Source organism: Salmo trutta, unplaced genomic scaffold (assembly GCF_901001165.1).
Source record: "Salmo trutta unplaced genomic scaffold, fSalTru1.1, whole genome shotgun sequence".
Classification (NCBI taxonomy): Eukaryota; Metazoa; Chordata; class Actinopteri; order Salmoniformes; family Salmonidae; genus Salmo; species Salmo trutta.
Window position 1 is genome coordinate 325812 of NW_021823073.1, and position 20856 is coordinate 346667.

Here is a 20856-nt window from a genome sequence, read left to right on the forward strand (position 1 = left end):
TATCTCTCTGCCTCTCTCTCTCTCTCTCTCTCTCTCTCTCTCTCTCTCTCACTCTTTCACTTTCTCTCACAAATCTCTCTCTCTCTCAAACATGATTTATCTTGCAGTCTCTGTCTCTCACACCCCACACCCCACACCCCACACACTCTCACCTGAAAAAAGCAGAGGGAAAATAGGGAAAGTGTGAGGTCACACAGCGCAGATCAGCTGGAGGTCCCAGCTAACGTCATGCCTTTCTGCTGCCTGTGTGACAGCTAGAGACACACACACACGCACACACACACACACGCACACACACACACGCACACGCACACACACACACACACACACACACAGTCTTGCACAGCTAACCTTGTGGGGACATACAATTCAGTCCCAATCAAAATTATATTTTCCTTAACCCCTAACACTAAACCCCCTAGAAATAGCATTTGACCTTGTGGGGACTAACAAAATGTCCCCAGTTGGTCCAATTTTTCTTTGTTTACTATTCTTGTGGGGACTTCTGGTCCCCACAAGTATAGTTAAATACATCCACACACACACACAGACACACACAGACACACACGTCACATGTCATCACACACACATCACATCACGTACAGATGGTAGTCAGTACATACAGCACAGCAACATTTCCTTGGGTTCTATACCTCTTATATGAGCAAGAAACAACTTCCCTGGACCGCTTGGCTGGCAATATGTTACAGGTTAACTATTCCACTACAGTAGCCTTGGTAATAACTGCACAGTCAGTGTACTCCACATCATGTGTGGCAGACAAATACTCTGGAATCAGCTCCCATAGGCAGGACCTCCACATAGTTAAGAAGGAACATGAGTCTAAAAACAGCAGCTGATCCCAACCATTTTCCTCACAGGTATGTTCTGCACTTAGGAAAACGCCCGCACAGAAAACACATGAAGGAGGAAAAACACATCCAAAATGTACAACTGTACTTTAAAATACTCTGCTTATGGAATGTACTGTTCTGTGCTAACTAACTGCAGTTAATATTTCATTAAATCATTAAATGAGGAAATAGCAATAGGCAAATACACAATGTAGCCAAAGCAAAGATTTGTATAACTAACCCAAAATAGCATGTATTTGCATATTTCTGTTAGGGAACGCCTACTCTGTGCAATAACTAAATTCGCCCTTCGCACTCCGTCTAAACAACACTTTTTTTACTTTGGCAAAGGATAAAATCTATCAACTTTAGTCCACTCTGTTCGTAATAGATTCTAGTTTTCGGAACAGAAAACTGCATTGAGATCAAATGTTTCATCAATGACAAAATGTGCAGAGCGTGGCCAAAATCCATCTTGTTCCATCTTCTCCCACTGCCGGCCACTGGGCGCCGGCCACTGGGCTTCCTGTCACTGCCATATTTGGTGGTGAGTGGAAACGCCAACCGGATGCTTCAGATGTAGACATCTGGTGAAACATCATTGTTCTATCTGTGGACTAACCTAGAAGACAGAGGCAGTGGCTCCCAGACATCTGGTGAAACATCATTGTTCTATCTGTGGACTAACCTAGAAGACAGAGGCAGTGGCTCCCAGACATCTGGTGAAACATCATTGTTCTATCTGTGGACTAACCTAGAAGACAGAGGCAGTGGCTCCCAGACATCTGGTGAAACATCATTGTTCTATCTGTGGACTAACCTAGAAGACAGAGGCAGTGGCTCCCAGACATCTGGTGAAACATCATTGTTCTATCTGTGGACTAACCTAGAAGACAGAGGCAGTGGCTCCCAGAAGCTCAACATCTACAACTGTTACGTTGCAGGAAATACCCCAGACTAGGTCTGACAACAGGCAAATGAACAGATAAAAACTAGTCCCTGCTGCTATTCTGAGGTTGCTACATCCCACAGGTTCAGAACTTGAAATGATGAATGATGGATTGTATGTATGTGTGTGTATGTGTGCGTGTGTGTGCATGTGTGTGTATGTGTGTGTGTGCATGTGTGTGTATGTGTGTGTGTGCATGTGTGTGTATGTGTGTGTGTGTGTGTGGGTGTGCATGCATGTGTGTGTGTGTGTGTGTGTGTGTGTGTGTGTGTGTGTGTGTGTGTGTGTGTGTGTGTGTGTGTGTGTGTGTGTGTGTGTGTGTGTGTGTGTGCGTTGGTGTGACACAGAGAGAGAGAGACATAGAGAGAGAGAGAGAGAGAGAGAGAAAGAGAGACATAGAGAGAGCTGGTGTGCGATGAAACTGCGTCTCTAAATCGCAGTGACGCTAAAGCAAAGCAAAACAGCATTCCTATAGCCTGCTCTGTCAGCCTCCCACATACTGTTCCTCCTGCATCACCATGTAATGCAGGCAGCCTATGTAGGCTATGCCATGTATCGATCACGATGTCTAGCAACAAACTGCTTTACCAAAACCTGATTCCATTCTCATGACAAATGACATGTTATGTCTGTGATATAACAGAATGACAGAAGGAAATCGGGATAATAAGCTAGTATAATTGTCATCAGGTTGACGAAGCTATGCCTGCCCCTGCCTGTGCAGTCTATGAAAAAAAACTCGATCTGCACTGACTGAATAACACCATGTCCATGAAAATGATGATGTGGTGTGATGGTGGAGACAGAACAGAACAACTGCATACTAAACGGGAAAAACACATATAACGGTTAAACGATCCAATACTCACTCAGTCAGATCTTTGAAACGGATAAAACGATTCCACCTGCATCATCCTATAACGAAGTGTCGGATGCAGCTAGCCTCAACAGTAACTATTATTAACCTGCACCGTGTTTCATACTCAGCCTACTGCTGGTTATAGCAGCAACGGCATCCTTCTGACTGGCGTCAGCTTAGACCAATAGAAAGGCGAGAAGGGTCATTCCACCTACACCCTGTTTCTCTTAACCTATGAGGGCAGAGTAAGTGTAAAACATTGTCCAAAAGGCGGGATTTTATTTCCGTTCGAGCTGTCTCTCTAGTGACGGTCTGTCCTGCTTTGACAGTGCTGAAAGTCTTAGAGCCATGCAGGATAATTTATCCTATTCTATTATTTAACTTAGCCTAGTTATTTACTGTTCATAATGCTATGGTATGGTGTGATGGTTTCTTCTGTCACCTACTTAGTTTAAATGCAAGTAAAGGTGAAATCAGGAAATAATTGAATATTAAAACCATCTCTAAATGATTTGTCTGTAATTATTTCAAGGCTCATTCAATGGAAAAGAGCTAACAAAGCCCAAAACACTCTGAAACCATTAGGCTACCTGTGGCATCTCATTCTATTCCATTCTATTCTATTCTATTCGAGCCAAGTTAAAGATGCTATGGGTTTCTATCTATTCGTCGTTCGTTTTATAATAAACTCTGTGACAAAATAGTAGACCTCTCTCACTCTCACCCTCTCTCACTCTCACCATCTCTCACTCTCTCTCTCTCTCTCGGCTAATATAGATCCTTTGCCATAGCATATGTTTTTCATAACATTCTCCTATATATTTTGTACATATTTCTATTCAGATTCAAGATTTTGAATATTATATAATTAATTTATATTCCTTCTACTATGCAAAAAAAGTACCACTAGTCAATTGTAGTTTCGTTTCCCTATAAATATATTTAGTAAATATGGTTAATTTCACAGAAAGATATTCTGTATTTTATAGAATCTATGAATAAATTCCCCTTATTATAAACCTACAGTGGAAAACAAATTGCAGCTCGCTGTTGGACATGCGCGTGGTGTAGAGCACGGAATATGGCGGCCTGCATCTGATGGCAAAAGAAGGATCTGACGCGAAAACCTTCTCGAAACTGTGAGTACTTCGTTGTGTGTATTTCATGATAACTTCCAGATATAGTTTATGGAATTTTAGCTCTCATCTAGGCCTATTGGTTTATGTAGGCTATGTACAAACACTGAGAGAGCAGAGATTAAACGTAAACAATGAGTACTACGCCATGAGCTCGGTGTGTATTTTTCATGGCACATTTTAGCTCTTGTAACATATTCCCTGGACTCTACTGCTGCACAGTGGGCGCTATTGGGGTTTACGATGGTCCATTTCTGTCAGAGAAAGAGATCATCATAATAATAATAATATTTGTGGAGATATGATCGAGGCACATGCTCCATTTCTAAATCGAAATATTAGCTCCTAGCTGACATCATTGACAGGAACAGAGAGAATGATGAAAAAGGGAAAAGGAAACGCATCACACGCCGATGTTTTATTTGGTCAATTGATTGCCAACACACGTTAGTATGTTTTTATTTATACTTTATTGTTTTATTTACACTAGGCTTGCCGTATTTCCCCTAAAACTTATTTGCACAGGGTTGTCTTTGAAAAACAATGAGTCAGTCAATAGGCTTTTCTTTATCTAAGAGAATGCTTAACAGTTGCCTATCTATGTACCCATTTTTGCAATATATATTAATGAATGAAATACGTATTAACGAAAGATAAACTAAGGGCATATTTAGTAATTTCTAAACGGCTGTGAGCCTCTTCGGTTAACGCCCACTTCTGAGGAGTGCAGCCACTCGACATGGACACGCCCCCTACATTCGTTTAACTCGGACACCATTCACCTCAGGTCATGTTATACAATGTATCACATAGAGATTTGATGGTGTAACAGCAAGGGTTCTTAAAGGGTAGGTAACATAAACCTAACCACATGTAACATAAGGATTTGCATTAGTGTACACATGAAAAATCCCAATGCAAAGTTACACCTTTTTTGGGGAGTATTACATAAAATAGATCAGAATTTCCAAAGAATGCCGAAGTCATGTCGGGAAAGGTTTTTCAAGGGTGTGATGTAGTATGGAAGACCCTGCAAGCCAACCTATTCCCTAAAATGTAAACTCCAAAAGGAATAACTTCAAATGTATAACTTCAAATTAAACCAAATTGTTGGCACTCATGACTACTGGTTTCAATTACTTTCAGCCAACTTACAAGCAAATACTTTATGAATTTATTTTTACAAATCAACTTGCAAGCTAGCCAACTAACCTAACATTAGCCCTAATAGCCTGCTAAGGTTAGCCTTATTAGCCTGCTAACATTAGCCCTACTTGCCTGCTAATGTTAGCCCTACCAGCCAGTTGCTATCAACGCCTAGCTTACAGCTTCATTAAAGTAAACCAAAGTCTTGGAAATATATAACACCATACAACCAGTTATCAATGAATGTTAGCTATATGCAGTTATCATAGCCAGCAAGCTAACCAGCCAGCTAAAGTTAGATATTTAGCCAACTATCTATTAGCCAGCCTAGCCAACCACCACGGTTATGGTCGGCAACTAGAGCCCTCCTACTGGAGACCAGCTAGAACACAACTGACACATAACTGCAGATTAAAAGCAAAGAGAAAGCAGAGACTTACAGATTGATAGTTGGGGGCCCATCCGATGCAAACACTTTTATTAGAGTGCAGGCTGAGTTAGCTTCATCGGGCCGAAATCCTAAATAGATTTCAGATGTCCGTCAGCTAGCGCGCTAGCACTAATCCAAGGTTGGAAAAGTTGCAAAACTCCCGTAGCCTACTTCACAGAGAACATGACAAAAAGTTGACAAAACAAAAAGGAGAACAGACGAGGTATTACACAATTACAGCAAACAGGTATGAGTTTCTTTGTCGTTTGGAGCCCACGGCAAGAAAGCACCGGTGCCTGCCTGCTAAAGGGTTCCCACCTAGATAACACAGCCCACCTATATAACACAGCCACAGTTGTGGGAAAAGTACCCAATTGTCATACTTGAGTAAAAGTAAAAATACCTTAATAGAAAATGACTCAAGTGAAAGTCACCCAGTAAAATACTACTTGAGTAAAAGTATTTGGTTTTAAATATACATAAGTATCAAAAGTAAAAGTATAAATCATTTCAAATTCCTTATATTAAGCGACCTAGGCGGCACTATATCTTCATTTTTTTTAAATGTACGAATAGCCAGGGGCACACTCCAACACTCTGACATAATTTACAAACAAAGCATGTGTGTTTAGTGAGTCTGCCAGATCAGAGGCAGTAGGGATGACCAGGGATGTTCTCTTGATAGGTGCTTGAATTGGACCATTTTCCTGTCTTGCTAAGCGATAAAAATGTAACGAATACTATTGGGTGTCAGGGAAAATGTATGGAGTAAAAAGTACATTCTTTTCTTTAGGAATGTAGTGAAGTAAAAGCTGTCAAAAATATAAATAGTAAAGTACAGATAGCCCAAAAAACTACTTAAGCAGTACTTAAGTATTTTTACTTAAGTACGTTACACCACTGCACAGCCACAAGTCAGTGAATAGCATGAGGTGTGGCTATCGTTAGCCAGCTTGGGCTGAATTCACTAGCATAGAGTAGAGCCTCCATATGTTGAGAAATTGTGGGTAGTTTATAAGTTATCCGGAAATAAGTTAATAAATATGTAATAACCCCAAAACATTACTATGTTTGTACTTATAGGTAACCAGATCGGGACTACAACTACGTTACTAAGTCTTTGGCCGTGCTGTGTTCTTACCGTGGTGAGTAAAAACTAATGCTTGCTACCCTTTTAAACTTTTTCAGCTCGAGACCCAAAGGAGAAATTGATGGTCCTCTTGTGACCCAAATCGTCCTACAACAACCCAAACTAATAATACATAGTGTGTAATAATAGATATACAGTGGCTTGCAGAAGTATTCACCCACTTGGCATTTTTCCTATTTTGTTCCCTTACAACCTGGAATTAAAATAGATTTTTGTGTCATTTGATTTACACAACATGCCTACCACTTTGTAGATTCAAAATATTTTTTATTGTGAAACAAACAAGAAATAAGACAAAAAACAGAACACTTGAGCATGCATAACTATTCCCCCCCCCCCCCCCCCCCCCCCCCAATACTTTGTAGAACCACCTTTTGCAGCAATTACAGCTGCAAGTCCCCTGCCGGTATGTCTCTATACGCTTGGCACATCTAGCCACTGGGATTTTTGGCCATTCTTCAAGGCAAAACTGCTACAGCTCCTTCAAGTTTAATGGGTTCCGCTGGTGTACAGCAATCTTTAAGTCATACCACAGATTCTCAATTGTATTGAGGTCTGGGCTTTGACTAGGCCATTCCAAGACATTAAAATGTTTCCCCCTAAACCATTCGAGTGTTGCTTTAGCAGTATGCTTAGGTTCATTGTCATGCTGGAAGGTGAACCTCCGTCCCAGTCTCAAATCTCTGGAAGACTGAAACAGGTTTCTCTCAAGAATTTCCCTGTATTTAGCACCATCCATCATTCCTTCAATTCTTACCAGTTTCCCAGTCCCTGTCGATGGAAAAACATCCCACAGCATGATGCTGCCACAACCATGCTTCACTGTGGGGATAGTGGGTGATGAGAGGTGTTGGGTTTGCCCCAGACATAGAGTTTTCCTTGATGGCCAAAAAGCTAAATTTTTGTCTCATCTGACCAGAGTACCTTCTTCCATATGTTTGGGGAGTCTCCCACATACCTTTTGGCAAACACCAAATGTGTTTGCTTATTTTTTTCTTTAAGCAATGGCTTTTTTCTGGCCACTCTTCTGTAAAACCCAGCTCTGTGGAGTGTACAGCTTAAAGTGGTCCTATGTACAGATACTCCAATGTCCGCGGTGGAGCTGGGTTATGTTTGGTCTCTTTGTTACCTCTCTGATTAATGCCCTCCTTGACTGGTCCATGATTTTTGGTGGGCAGCCCTCTCTTGGCAGGTTTGTTGTGGTGCCATATTCTTTACATTTTTTAATAACGGATTTAATGGCGCTCCGTGGGATGTTCAAAGTTTCGGATATTTTTTATAACCCAACCCTGATCTATACTCTCCAACTTTGTCCCTGACCTGTTTGGAGAGCTCCTTGGTCTTCATGGTATTGCTTGCTGGGGCCTTTCAGAACGTGTGTGTGTGTGTGTATTGCACACAGATGGACTTTATTTAACTAGTTATGTGACTTGTGAAGGTAATTGGTTGCACCAGATCTTATTTAGGGGCGTCATAGTAAAGGGGGTGAATACATATACACGCACCACTTTTCAGTTTTACTTTTTTTTTAATTTTTAAACAAGCTATTTTTTTTATTTATTTCACTTCACCAATTTGGACTATTTTGTGTCTGTCCATTACATGAAATCCAAATAAAAATCCATTTAAATTACAGGTTGTAAAGCAAACAAAATAGGAAAAATGCCAAGGGGGATGAATACTTTTGCAAGGCACTGTATTCTCATGACTCACCCTTGACATTCCCAGGGCCCCCTTTCGGACCCTACCCATAGTTTAAGACACCCTATGTTACAGGGTTAGTAAAAATAGAACATTTCCTTCCTATGACAACAAAAACTGAACAGTAGAACAATAATCCCTTAGTGGTGTTTATGTCATAATATTATTCATCTTCTAAATAAAAGAAGTGTATATCAGTACTGTTTATGATGGACTACTAGTATAGCCATCCTTTTATACATTATAGCCATTTAATATGATGTTATTAAAGTGTCACTATTATTTAGTATGGTATTATTAATGTCAGTATTATTTAGTATGGTATTATTCAGTATTATTTAGTATGGTATTATTGTCAGTATTATTTAGTGTGCTATTATTATTATTATTATTATTATTTAGTATGGTATTATTATTATGTAGTATTGTTTATTATTGTCAGTATTATTTAGTATGGTATTATTAATGTCAGTATTATTGTCAGTATTATTTAGTATGGTATTATTATTGTCAGTATTATTTAGTATGGTATTATTATTATTATTATTTAGTATGGTAGTATTATTATTTAGTATTGTTTATTATTGTCAGTATTATTTAGTATGGTATTATTAATGTCAGTATTATTGTCAGTATTATTTAGTATGGTATTATTATCATTATTTAGAATGGTAGTATTATTATTTAGTATTGTTTATTATTGTCAGTATTATTTAGTATGGTATTATTGTCAGTATTTAGTATGGTATTATTATTGTCAGTATTATTTAGTATGGTATTATTATTGTTTAGTATGGTGTTATTCATTTCAGTATTATTTAGTATGGTATTATTATTGTAGTTCCCCCCAAGCTAAGGAACAGTGTCAGATGCTCTCTCTGACCCTCCAAAATGCATGGACATTACACACAGATATTACTGTATATATTATTTTGGTTTAGAAACAGGTTGTCAGTGATCTACTCCTGGGCATTTCCATTTAAAAAGGACCCATGAGCGCCAACATGTGAAGTTCATAGAAGCATGTTAAATGAAAGCTAAGAGTCTATATATTTATTTTTTTGAAATTAAGGCATATATACATTCTTCAACCATTTTCCATCCTAAAAATGTGTAATAATCAAAGGCTTTGATTTCTGGTCAAACAGATGGAAAAGGGGTCTTAGAAAACATCTAGCAGGAAAAAGTCCCAAAAAGTATCAGAAATACATTAAAACACAGTAATGTTGAAGTAAAGACCCCTGCCCGCTAATATCAACACCTAGATTCAGTTTTAGAGATTTGCCTTCTGTATGTTTAAGAAACATTGCCTTGTGCCCTTCCTACTGGGCACAGATGTTAGTTCAACGTCTAGTTTGGATTTACATTTGGTTGAGTTGTCAACTAACGTGAATTCAACTAAAAATGTAGGTTCAAAGTTGGGTTAAAAAAAAATAAAAATGGTGATAACTTTTTGCAGATCCAATCAGTTTTCCACGCAGATTCAACGTCATCACTTAATTATAACGTTTTAAAAAATGACATGGGAACAATGTTGAAGAAACTTTTGCCCAGTGGGTTCTAATTCCGTTACCAAAAACCCACATCTTTAAGATAAAAGTTCACAACGGAATTACCCAAAAAATCTGTAACGGAATAACTGCAATTGAATTGGCTACAATGGGAAATCATAGTAGTCACAAACCACAGTTAGGTCACCTGCTACTGTCGTTTCTTCCGCTGGCATACTGTTATGTTCAGCTCATTACTGTCTTCTGCCATCTGGTGGTAACAGCAAGACAGTGAAGACCTAGAAACCTTTCTCTCTCTCTCCAGTTAATGCCCTCTCTCCTGGCTCTTACTGATACCTACCTACTAGGGCTGGGAATTGCCAGGGACCGTACCAAGATTCTGTTAACGGATGTAAATCCACTTCACCTACTGTAGTTCAACAGCCAAGGTGTGATGTCATAGGCCTAGCTGACACCCCATTCTTTCTGCAGACATCTTTCAATCTTAATTCGGAGCAGATATGAGTTTTGGAAAATGTGGTCACATAAAAAACTGAGGGAGATTTTACCGTAAGTCTGTTTCATTTTAAAGTGAAAAGTTGGAGTCAAAGCGTAATGCCCTCCTCTAGTAATAAGGAAACAGACCTAACTAAAACACTAGCACTTCCTCTCCTGTTGTAAAGTGGGGACATCTCCTCTAGTAATAAGGAAACAGACCTAACTAAAACACTAGCACTTCCTCTCCTGTTGTAAAATGGGGACATCTCCTCTAGTGATAAGGAAACAGACCTAACTAAAACACTAGCACTTCCTCTCCTGTTGTAAAGTGGGGACATCTCCTCTAGTAATAAGGAAACAGACCTAACTAAAACACTAGCACTTCCTCTCCTGTTGTAAAGTGGGGACATCTCCTCTAGTAATAAGGAAACAGACCTAACTAAAACACTAGCACTTCCTCTCCTGTTGTAAAGTGGGGACATCTCCTCTAGTAATAAGGAAACAGACCTAACTAAAACACTAGCACTTCCTCTCCTGTTGTAAAGTGGGGACATCTCCTCTAGTGATAAGGAAAGAGACCTAACTAAAACACTAGCACTTCCTCTCCTGTTGTAAAGTGGGGACATCTCCTCTAGTAATAAGGAAACAGACCTAACTAAAACACTAGCACTTCCTCTCCTGTTGTAAAGTGGGGACATCTCCTCTAGTAATAAGGAAACAGACCTAACTAAAACACTAGCACTTCCTCTCCTGTTGTAAAGTGGGGACATCTCCTCTAGTAATAAGGAAACAGACCTAACTAAAACACTAGCACTTCCTCTCCTGTTGTAAAATGGGGACATCTCCTCTAGTAATAAGGAAACAGACCTAACTAAAACACTAGCACTTCCTCTCCTGTTGTAAAATGGGGACATCTCCTCTAGTAATAAGGAAACAGACCTAACTAAAACACTAGCACTTCCTCTCCTGTTGTAAAGTGGGGACATCTCCTCTAGTGATAAGGAAACAGACCTAACTAAAACACTAGCACTTCCTCTCCTGTTGTAAAGTGGGGACATCTCCTCTAGTAATAAGGAAACAGACCTAACTAAAACACTAGCACTTCCTCTCCTGTTGTAAAGTGGGGACATCTCCTCTAGTGATAAGGAAACAGACCTAACTAAAACACTAGCACTTCCTCTCCTGTTGTAAAATGGGGACATCACCTCTAGTAATAAGGAAACAGACCTAACTAAAACACTAGCACTTCCTCTCCTGTTGTAAAGTGGGGACATCTCCTCTAGTAATAAGGAAACAGACCTAACTAAAACACTAGCACTTCCTCTCCTGTTGTAAAGTGGGGACATCTCCTCTAGTAATAAGGAAACAGACCTAACTAAAACACTAGCACTTCCTCTCCTGTTGTAAAGTGGGGACATCTCCTCTAGTGATAAGGAAACAGACCTAACTAAAACACTAGCACTTCCTCTCCTGTTGTAAAGTGGGGACATCTCCTCTAGTAATAAGGAAACAGACCTAACTAAAACACTAGCACTTCCTCTCCTGTTGTAAAGTGGGGACATCTCCTCTAGTAATAAGGAAACAGACCTAACTAAAACACTAGCACTTCCTCTCCTGTTGTAAAGTGGGGACATCTCCTCTAGTAATAAGGAAACAGACCTAACTAAAACACTAGCACTTCCTCTCCTGTTGTAAAGTGGGGACATCTCCTCTAGTAATAAGGAAACAGACCTAACTAAAACACTAGCACTTCCTCTCCTGTTGTAAAGTGGGGACATCTCCTCTAGTGATAAGGAAACAGACCTAACTAAAACACTAGCACTTCCTCTCCTGTTGTAAAATGGGGACATCTCCTCTAGTAATAAGGAAGCAGACCTAACTAAAACACTAGCACTTCCTCTCCTGTTGTAAAGTGGGGACATCTCCTCTAGTAATAAGGAAACAGACCTAACTAAAACACTAGCACTTCCTCTCCTGTTGTAAAGTGGGGACATCTCCTCTAGTAATAAGGAAACAGACCTAACTAAAACACTAGCACTTCCTCTCCTGTTGTAAAGTGGGGACACCTCTAGTAATAAGGAAGCAGACCTAACTAAAACACTAGCACTTCCTCTCCTGTTGTAAAGTGGGGACATCTCCTCTAGTGATAAGGAAACAGACCTAACTAAAACACTAGCACTTCCTCTCCTGTTGTAAAGTGGGGACATCTCCTCTAGTAATAAGGAAACAGACCTAACTAAAACACTAGCACTTCCTCTCCTGTTGTAAAATGGGGACATCTCCTCTAGTAATAAGGAAACAGACCTAACTAAAACACTAGCACTTCCTCTCCTGTTGTAAAGTGGGGACATCTCCTCTAGTGATAAGGAAACAGACCTAACTAAAACACTAGCACTTCCTCTCCTGTTGTAAAGTGGGGACATCTCCTCTAGTGATAAGGAAACAGACCTAACTAAAACACTAGCACTTCCTCTCCTGTTGTAAAGTGGGGACATCTCCTCTAGTAATAAGGAAGCAGACCTAACTAAAACACTAGCACTTCCTCTCCTGTTGTAAAGTGGGGACATCTCCTCTAGTAATAAGGAAACAGACCTAACTAAAACACTAGCACTTCCTCTCCTGTTGTAAAGTGGGGACATCTCCTCTAGTAATAAGGAAGCAGACCTAACTAAAACACTAGCACTTCCTCTCCTGTTGTAAAGTGGGGACATCTCCTCTAGTAATAAGGAAACAGACCTAACTAAAACACTAGCACTTCCTCTCCTGTTGTAAAGTGGGGACATCTCCTCTAGTAATAAGGAAACAGACCTAACTAAAACACTAGCACTTCCTCTCCTGTTGTAAAGTGGGGACATCTCCTCTAGTAATAAGGAAACAGACCTAACTAAAACACTAGCACTTCCTCTCCTGTTGTAAAGTGGGGACACCTCTAGTAATAAGGAAACAGACCTAACTAAAACACTAGCACTTCCTCTCCTGTTGTAAAATGGGGACATCTCCACTCCTTTCTGTCCTGGGGGTGTGGCCCTCCTGAATGGAACGCGGCCTCGACCAGTGAGCAGACACACATCGTCTGTCTGTTAATGAGAGGTTCTGGAATCCTTTTCATGTTCGAGTTCTTGACTCCCCCAGACAGACTCCCCCAGATGTACATGGCTTAATGGCCTTTTACGAAGGCTAGGAATCTTTATGGCTGGGGCAAGCTCAATGAGATCCACATCTAAGAAGGGGAGGAAGGGAGCGAGAGAGGGTGAGGGGCTGGAAAGAGAGGGGCTGGGGAGAGGGACAGAGAGCTGTTACACTGCAAAACCTAAACCTGACATTTTTGTTGGCTCAGGAGAGATGTTGATAGAGAATTCCTTCTTCTTTTTCCATCACATGGATTTAATTGGGACTTTGCTGGTTAGCTGGATGTTTTCTCACCTTGAGCGTCCTCTTTGGTTATTGGTTTCATGTTGAGAATGTAAGATATCCGTAGAACCGGAGTGGTCTAGGCTCCATTGCTCATTGTTACCTACCTAAAACAGCCTTATCTAGTTGGCTGTGTGGGCACATTTCCTTTCCTGCCTATGTGTTATTGTTTTGTACCTTGCACTGGGAGAATGATTAGATTGGATGTGCATGTGCACTACATCTGAACAGGTTGTAATTGTTAGACAACACCAGTTATTATTCTGTCTGTCTGTACTGTTTGGAGGGTTCAGTCTTCAGCCTGGGTCATGTTATTATTCTGTCTGGAGGCTTCAGTCTTCAGCCTGGGTCATGTTATTATTCTGTCTGTCTGTACTGTCTGGAGGGTTCAGCCTGGGTCATGTTATTATTCTGTCTGTCTGTACTGTCTGGAGGGTTCAGCCTGGGTCATGTTATTATTCTGTCTGTCTGGAGGGTTCAGTCTTCAGCCTGGGTCATGTTATTATTCTGTCTGAAGCCTCCAGACAGTCAGACAGACATAATAATAACATGACCCAGACTGAAGCCTCCAGACAGACAGAATAATAACATGACCCAGGCTGAAGACTGAAGCCTCCAGACAGTACAGACAGTCTTCAGCCTGGGTCATGTTATTATTCTGTCTGTCTGGAGGGTTCAGTCTTCAGCCTGGGTCATGTTATTATTCTGTCTGTCTGGAGGGTTCAGTCTTCAGCCTGGGTCATGTTATTATTCTGTCTGTCTGGAGGCTTCAGTCTGGGTCATGTTATTATTCTGTCTGTCTGTACTGTCTGGAGGCTTCAGTCTTCAGCCTGGGTCATGTTATTATTCTGTCTGTCTGGAGGCTTCAGTCTGGGTCATGTTATTATTCTGTCTTTCTGGAGGCTTCAGTCTTCAGCCTGGGTCATGTTATTATTCTGTCTGGATGCTTCAGTCTTCAGCCTGGGTCATGTTATTATTCTGTCTGTCTGGAGGCTTCAGCCTGGGTCATGTTATTATTCTGTCTGGATGCTTCAGTCTTCAGCCTGGGTCATGTTATTATTCTGTCTGTCTGGAGGCTTCAGTCTTCAGCCTGGGTCATGTTATTATTCTGTCTGTCTGGAGGCTTCAGTCTTCAGCCTGGGTCATGTTATTATTCTGTCTGTCTGGAGGCTTCAGTCTGGAGGCTTCAGTCTTCAGCCTGAGTCATGTTATTATTCTGTCTGTCTGGAGGCTTCAGCCTGGGTCATGTTATTATTCTGTCTGTATGCTTCAGTCTTCAGCCTGGGTCATGTTATTATTCTGTCTGTCTGGAGGCTTCAGCCTGGGTCATGTTATTATTCTGTCTGTCTGGAGGCTTCAGTCTTCAGCCTGGGTCATGTTATTATTCTGTCTTTCTGGAGGCTTCAGTCTTCAGCCTGGGTCATGTTATTATTCTGTCTGTCTGGAGGCTTCAGTCTGGAGGCTTCAGTCTTCAGCCTTAGTCATGTTATTATTCTGTCTGTCTGGAGGCTTCAGTCTTCAGCCTGGGTCATGTTGTTATTCTGTCTGTCTGGAGGCTTCAGCCTGGGTCATGTTATTATTCTGTCTGTCTGGAGGCTTTAGCCTGGGTCATGTTATTATTCTGTCTGTCTGGAGGCTTCAACCTGGGTCATGTTATTATTCTGTCTGTCTGGAGGCTTTAGCCTGGGTCATGTTATTATTCTGTCTGTCTGGAGGCTTCAGCCTGGGTCATGTTATTATTCTGTCTGTCTGGAGGCTTCAGCCTGGGTCATGTTATTATTCTGTCTGTCTGGAGGCTTCAGCCTGGGTCATGTTATTATTCTGTCTGTCTGGAGGCTTCAGCCTGGGTCATGTTATTATTCTGTCTGTCTGGAGGCTTCAGCCTGGGTCATGTTATTATTCTGTCTGTCTGGAGGCTTCAGCCTGGGTCATGTTATTATTCTGTCTGTCTGGAGGCTTCAGTCTTCAGCCTGGGTCATGTTATTATTCTGTCTTTCTGGAGGCTTCAGTCTTCAGCCTGGGTCATGTTATTATTCTGTCTGTCTGGAGGCTTCAGTCTGGAGGCTTCAGTCTTCAGCCTTAGTCATGTTATTATTCTGTCTGTCTGGAGGCTTCAGTCTTCAGCCTGGGTCATGTTGTTATTCTGTCTGTCTGGAGGCTTCAGCCTGGGTCATGTTATTATTCTGTCTGTCTGGAGGCTTTAGCCTGGGTCATGTTATTATTCTGTCTGTCTGGAGGCTTCAACCTGGGTCATGTTATTATTCTGTCTGTCTGGAGGCTTTAGCCTGGGTCATGTTATTATTCTGTCTGTCTGGAGGCTTCAGCCTGGGTCATGTTATTATTCTGTCTGTCTGGAGGCTTCAGCCTGGGTCATGTTATTATTCTGTCTGTCTGGAGGCTTCAGCCTGGGTCATGTTATTATTCTGTCTGTCTGGAGGCTTCAGCCTGGGTCATGTTATTATTCTGTCTGTCTGGAGGCTTCAGCCTGGGTCATGTTATTATTCTGTCTGTCTGGAGGCTTCAGCCTGGGTCATGTTATTATTCTGTCTGTCTGGAGGCTTCAGTCTTCAGCCTGGTTCATGTTATTATTATGTCTGTCTGGAGGCTTCAGCCTGGGTCATGTTATTATTCTGTCTGTCTGGAGGCTTCAGCCTGGGTCATGTTATTATTCTGTCTGTCTGGAGGCTTCAGTCTTCAGCCTGGGTCATGTTATTATTCTGTCTGTCTGGAGGCTTTAGCCTGGGTCATGTTATTATTCTGTCTGTCTGGAGGCTTTAGCCTGGGTCATGTTATTATTCTGTCTGTCTGGAGGCTTCAGCCTGGGTCATGTTATTATTCTGTCTGTCTGGAGGCTTCAGCCTGGGTCATGTTATTATTCTGTCTGTCTGGAGGCTTTAGCCTGGGTCATGTTATTATTCTGTCTGTCTGGAGGCTTTAGCCTGGGTCATGTTATTATTCTGTCTGTCTGGAGGCTTCAGCCTGGGTCATGTGTTTATTCTGTCTGTCTGGAGGCTTCAGCCTGGGTCATGTTATTATTCTGTCTGTCTGGAGGCTTTAGCCTGGGTCATGTTGTTATTATTCTGTCTGTCTGGAGGCTTTAGCCTGGGTCATGTTATTATTCTGTCTGTCTGGAGGCTTCAGCCTGGGTCATGTTATTATTCTGTCTGTCTGGAGGCTTTAGCCTGGGTCATGTTATTATTCTGTCTGTCTGGAGGCTTCAGCCTGGGTCATGTTATTATTCTGTCTGTCTGGAGGCTTTAGCCTGGGTCATGTTATTATTCTGTCTGTCTGGAGGCTTCAGCCTGGGTCATGTTATTATTCTGTCTGTCTGGAGGCTTTAGCCTGGGTCATGTTATTATTCTGTCTGTCTGGAGGCTTCAGCCTGGGTCATGTTATTATTCTGTCTGTCTGGAGGCTTCAGCCTGGGTCATGTTATTATTCTGTCTGTCTGGAGGCTTCAGCCTGGGTCATGTTATTATTCTGTCTGTCTGGAGGCTTTAGCCTGGGTCATGTTATTATTCTGTCTGTCTGGAGGCTTCAGCCTGGGTCATGTTATTATTCTGTCTGTCTGGAGGCTTCAGCCTGGGTCATGTTATTATTCTGTCTGTCTGGAGGCTTCAGCCTGGGTCATGTTATTATTCTGTCTGTCTGGAGGCTTTAGCCTGGGTCATGTTATTATTCTGTCTGTCTGGAGGCTTCAGCCTGGGTCATGTTATTTGTAGATAAAAGGTTATGTCTGTTTTTTTCTCTGCATTGAACGGATCTTCCTTTTGTCTACCTCCTTTTACTACTTAGGACTAAAAGCCACACCTTTCATGTCAGTAGAAGTTGTTCCAGGTGTCCTAACTCATCTGTATGGGCTAGTACAAGAGCATGGACTCCAGTCTTACTTTTATCAAAAGTACAGTGTCTGCTACATGGCATATATTACTGTACCGTCCACAGCCATGACAGCTGTGACCTCATCACTTCTCCAAATACTCTTTGATCTTCAGAAGCCTGCATGGTCCGGAGGCCTAGTAAATTATTCCACTGTCTGTCAGGGATGGAATCAACTTATGGTTTTCATTCCCTCAGAATGCGTTCATCGTGATTAACGCTGGTCCTTTTCCTTCTGTGTCCTGTTCCCAGCTTCTGCTGCTTTAGTTGCTGTGGCAATCAAGATGATCAAAAATTCCCCTCCATTTCAGTTGTTGCTGTTAGATATTTCTCCAGTAGATGCTTCTTTGTGTTTACTCTTGCTGAAACAAGCTGTGGTTATAGATTTTGCCTGCTGTACCAACCTAGAAAGAGGGCCCCGCCTAACTCTACTTGTCTTCCTTGTTTAAAAGGTATCTTGGCCTCAATGGAACTTCCTGGTTAAATAAAGGTTAAGAAAAACATGCATTGGGATTTCCTGGTTAAATACAGGTTAACAAATAAATGTCTCTCTCTGTGTATCTGCTCTAGGAGCTCAGCACCGCATCGGTAGTGGCACATTGACCGGTCTGGGGTCCCCTCACCTGGCACCTGGTGGTACCATCGGTCAAAATGGGCCGAACACCTCAGAAAGGTCATCACTTTTTTTATGTTTTGTGTTGGATTGGTTCTATTATTTTCTATTCTACTCTAAAGTGTATTAATGAGAGGTTGAATTGTCTCCTTTTCAGAGCCAAAAGAAGAGAGGAGGGAGAAACCTGAGAGAAGTAACCCCTCTCCAGGAACCGGTCCCCCCTCTTTGGATAAATCTAATGGTATTAAACATGTTTCCTGCAATGTTCTTCTCTGTCACAATATAGTGTAACCTAAGATTGTCAGATAGTATGAACTATGCCCTTTGTTTTGCCAGAACCCTTCAGTTGGGAGGAGTACCTTAAGGAAACGTCATCAACAGCCGCTTCTCCCAGCTGTTTCAGACAGGTAGATATGACCTAGTAACTACAGCACTAAGGGCTGCTTTAAGAAGTGCTTTTTGACTTGTGTCCAATCCCAAATCAACCCCTAACCACCCCATGCATTCCTAGATCTGAGAGGATTAGAAAAGGTGTCAACAATTTGGTAACATTAGCATAACATTAGGTTTAGATAAAACTCTGCCTAACATAACATTAGGTTTAGATAGGGAAAGGGGGATACCTAGTCAGTTGTACAACTGAATGTATTCAACTGAAACGTGTCTTCTGCATTTAACCCAACCCCTCTGAATCAGAGGGCTGCCTTAATCGACATCCACGTCTTCGGGGGCCGGGGAACAGTGGGTTAACTTCCTTGCTCAGGGACAGAACAACAAAATTATTATTTTTGTCCGGTTACTGGCCCAATGCTCTAACCACCCAGGCTACCTGTCTCCCCATATAAGCAAATCATTCCATTATTGACTGATCCATTGTCCTCCTGTCTCCCCCAGTCCCGTTTCCCTCCCAGTAATGACTTCAAGGCTGGTATGAAGCTGGAAGCCCACGACCCTCGGAACAACACCTCCATCTGCATCGCCACGGTGATGGGTATGATGGGTACGCGTCTGCGTCTCCGTCTGGACGGGAGTGACAACACCAACGATTTCTGGAGACTGGTAGACTCCTCAGACATTCAGCCTATAGGGACCTGTGAGAGGAAAGGAGACATGCTGCAACCACCTCTGGGTAAAGGCTGCACTATATCCTGAAATGTGCTACATAGAAATAACATATTATAACATAACATATTATCGCATATAACATATTATATCATATAACATAACATATTATAACATTGCATATTATAACATATCATATTATAACATATTATAACATATCATATTATAACATATCATATAGCATATTATAACATATTATAACATATCATATAGCATATTATAATATAGCATATTATAACATATCATATAACATAACGTAGCATATTATAACATATTATAACATAGCATATTATAACATATCATATAGCATATTATAACATAACATATCATATAGCATATTATAACATATTATAACATAACATATCATATAGCATATTATAACATATTATAACATAACATATCATATAGCATATTATAACATAACATATCATATAGCATATTATAACATAACATATTATAACATAACATATTATAACATAATATACAATATCATATAGAATATTATAAAATATTATAACATCTCATATAGCATATTATAACATATTATAACATTACATCTCATATAGCATATTATAACATATTATAACATAACATATCATATAGCATATTATAAGATAACATTATAACATCTCATATAGCATATTATAACATATTATAACATAACACATTATAGCATATTATAACATAACATATTATAACATAGCATATTATAACATAACACATTATAACATATTATAACATAACATATTATAACATAGCATATTATAACAAAACACATAACATATCATATAGCATATTATAACATAACACATTATAACATATCATATTATAACATACCATATTATAACATATCATATTATAACATACCATAAAAACAAAGAGTCGCACACTCTATATGTCTAATCTCCCAGTAATTTATTGGGTAAAAAATGAATTACTGTGAGGTTATACATGCAGTTGAAGTTGGAAATTTACATACACCTTAGCCAAATACATTTAAACTCAGTTTTTCACAATTCCTGACAATTAATCCTAGTAAGAATTCCCTGTCTTAGGTCAGTTAGGATCACCACTTTATTTTAAGAATGTGAAATGTCAGAATAATAGTAGAGAGAAGGATTTATTTCAGCTTTTACTTCTTTCATTGCATTCCCAGTGGGTCAGAAGTTTACATACACTCAATTAGTATTTGCTAGCATTGCCTTTAAATTGTTTAACTTCTTACATCTAGGCGGTCCGCCAGCGGAACCCCTAGCCAACAGCCAATGGGATCGCATGGGCGAAATACAAAAACAACTAAAATACCACAATTCAATTTTCTCAAACATACGACTATTTTACACCATTTGAAAGATAAACCTCTCCTGAATCCAACCACGTTGTCCGATTTCAAAAAGCGAAAGCAAAACATTAGATTATGTTAGGATACCACCAGAGCAAAAAAACAACAACACAGCCATTTTCCTTGCAAGGACAGCCATTTTCCAAGCAAATTTTCCAAGCATTTTCCAAGCAAAATCATGTCAATTAGCCTGTCAGAAGCTTCTAAAGCCATTACATAATTTTCTAGAAATTTCCAAGCTGTTTAAAGGCACAGTCAACTTAGTGTATGTAAACG

At 40.5% G+C, this 20856-nt stretch overlaps 1 protein-coding gene and 1 long non-coding RNA gene across 3 annotated transcripts in view; one reads left to right on the top strand and one right to left on the bottom strand.

Moving 5' to 3' along the window:
• Nucleotides 1-32: 32 nt before the first annotated feature.
• Nucleotides 33-3540, bottom strand: LOC115188790 (uncharacterized). Its single transcript, XR_003876604.1, has 2 exons — nt 2673-3540; nt 33-152 (listed from the first exon to the last, which is right to left on the bottom strand). It is a non-coding gene; the product is annotated as an uncharacterized LOC115188790 (long non-coding RNA).
• A 161-nt stretch (nt 3541-3701) lies between these two features.
• The window catches only part of scml2 (Scm polycomb group protein like 2), a 59132-nt gene continuing 41977 nt past the window's right edge, over nt 3702-20856 (top strand). For both annotated transcript variants that reach the window (XM_029747632.1, XM_029747633.1), the window contains exons 1-6: nt 3702-3801; nt 6458-6519; nt 18074-18176; nt 18274-18357; nt 18453-18523; nt 19011-19245. In XM_029747632.1, coding sequence (XP_029603492.1) covers nt 18155-18176; nt 18274-18357; nt 18453-18523; nt 19011-19245 — 412 coding nt within the window. In that variant the 5' untranslated portion in view covers nt 3702-3801; nt 6458-6519; nt 18074-18154. The remainder of the gene's footprint in view (nt 3802-6457; nt 6520-18073; nt 18177-18273; nt 18358-18452; nt 18524-19010; nt 19246-20856) is intronic.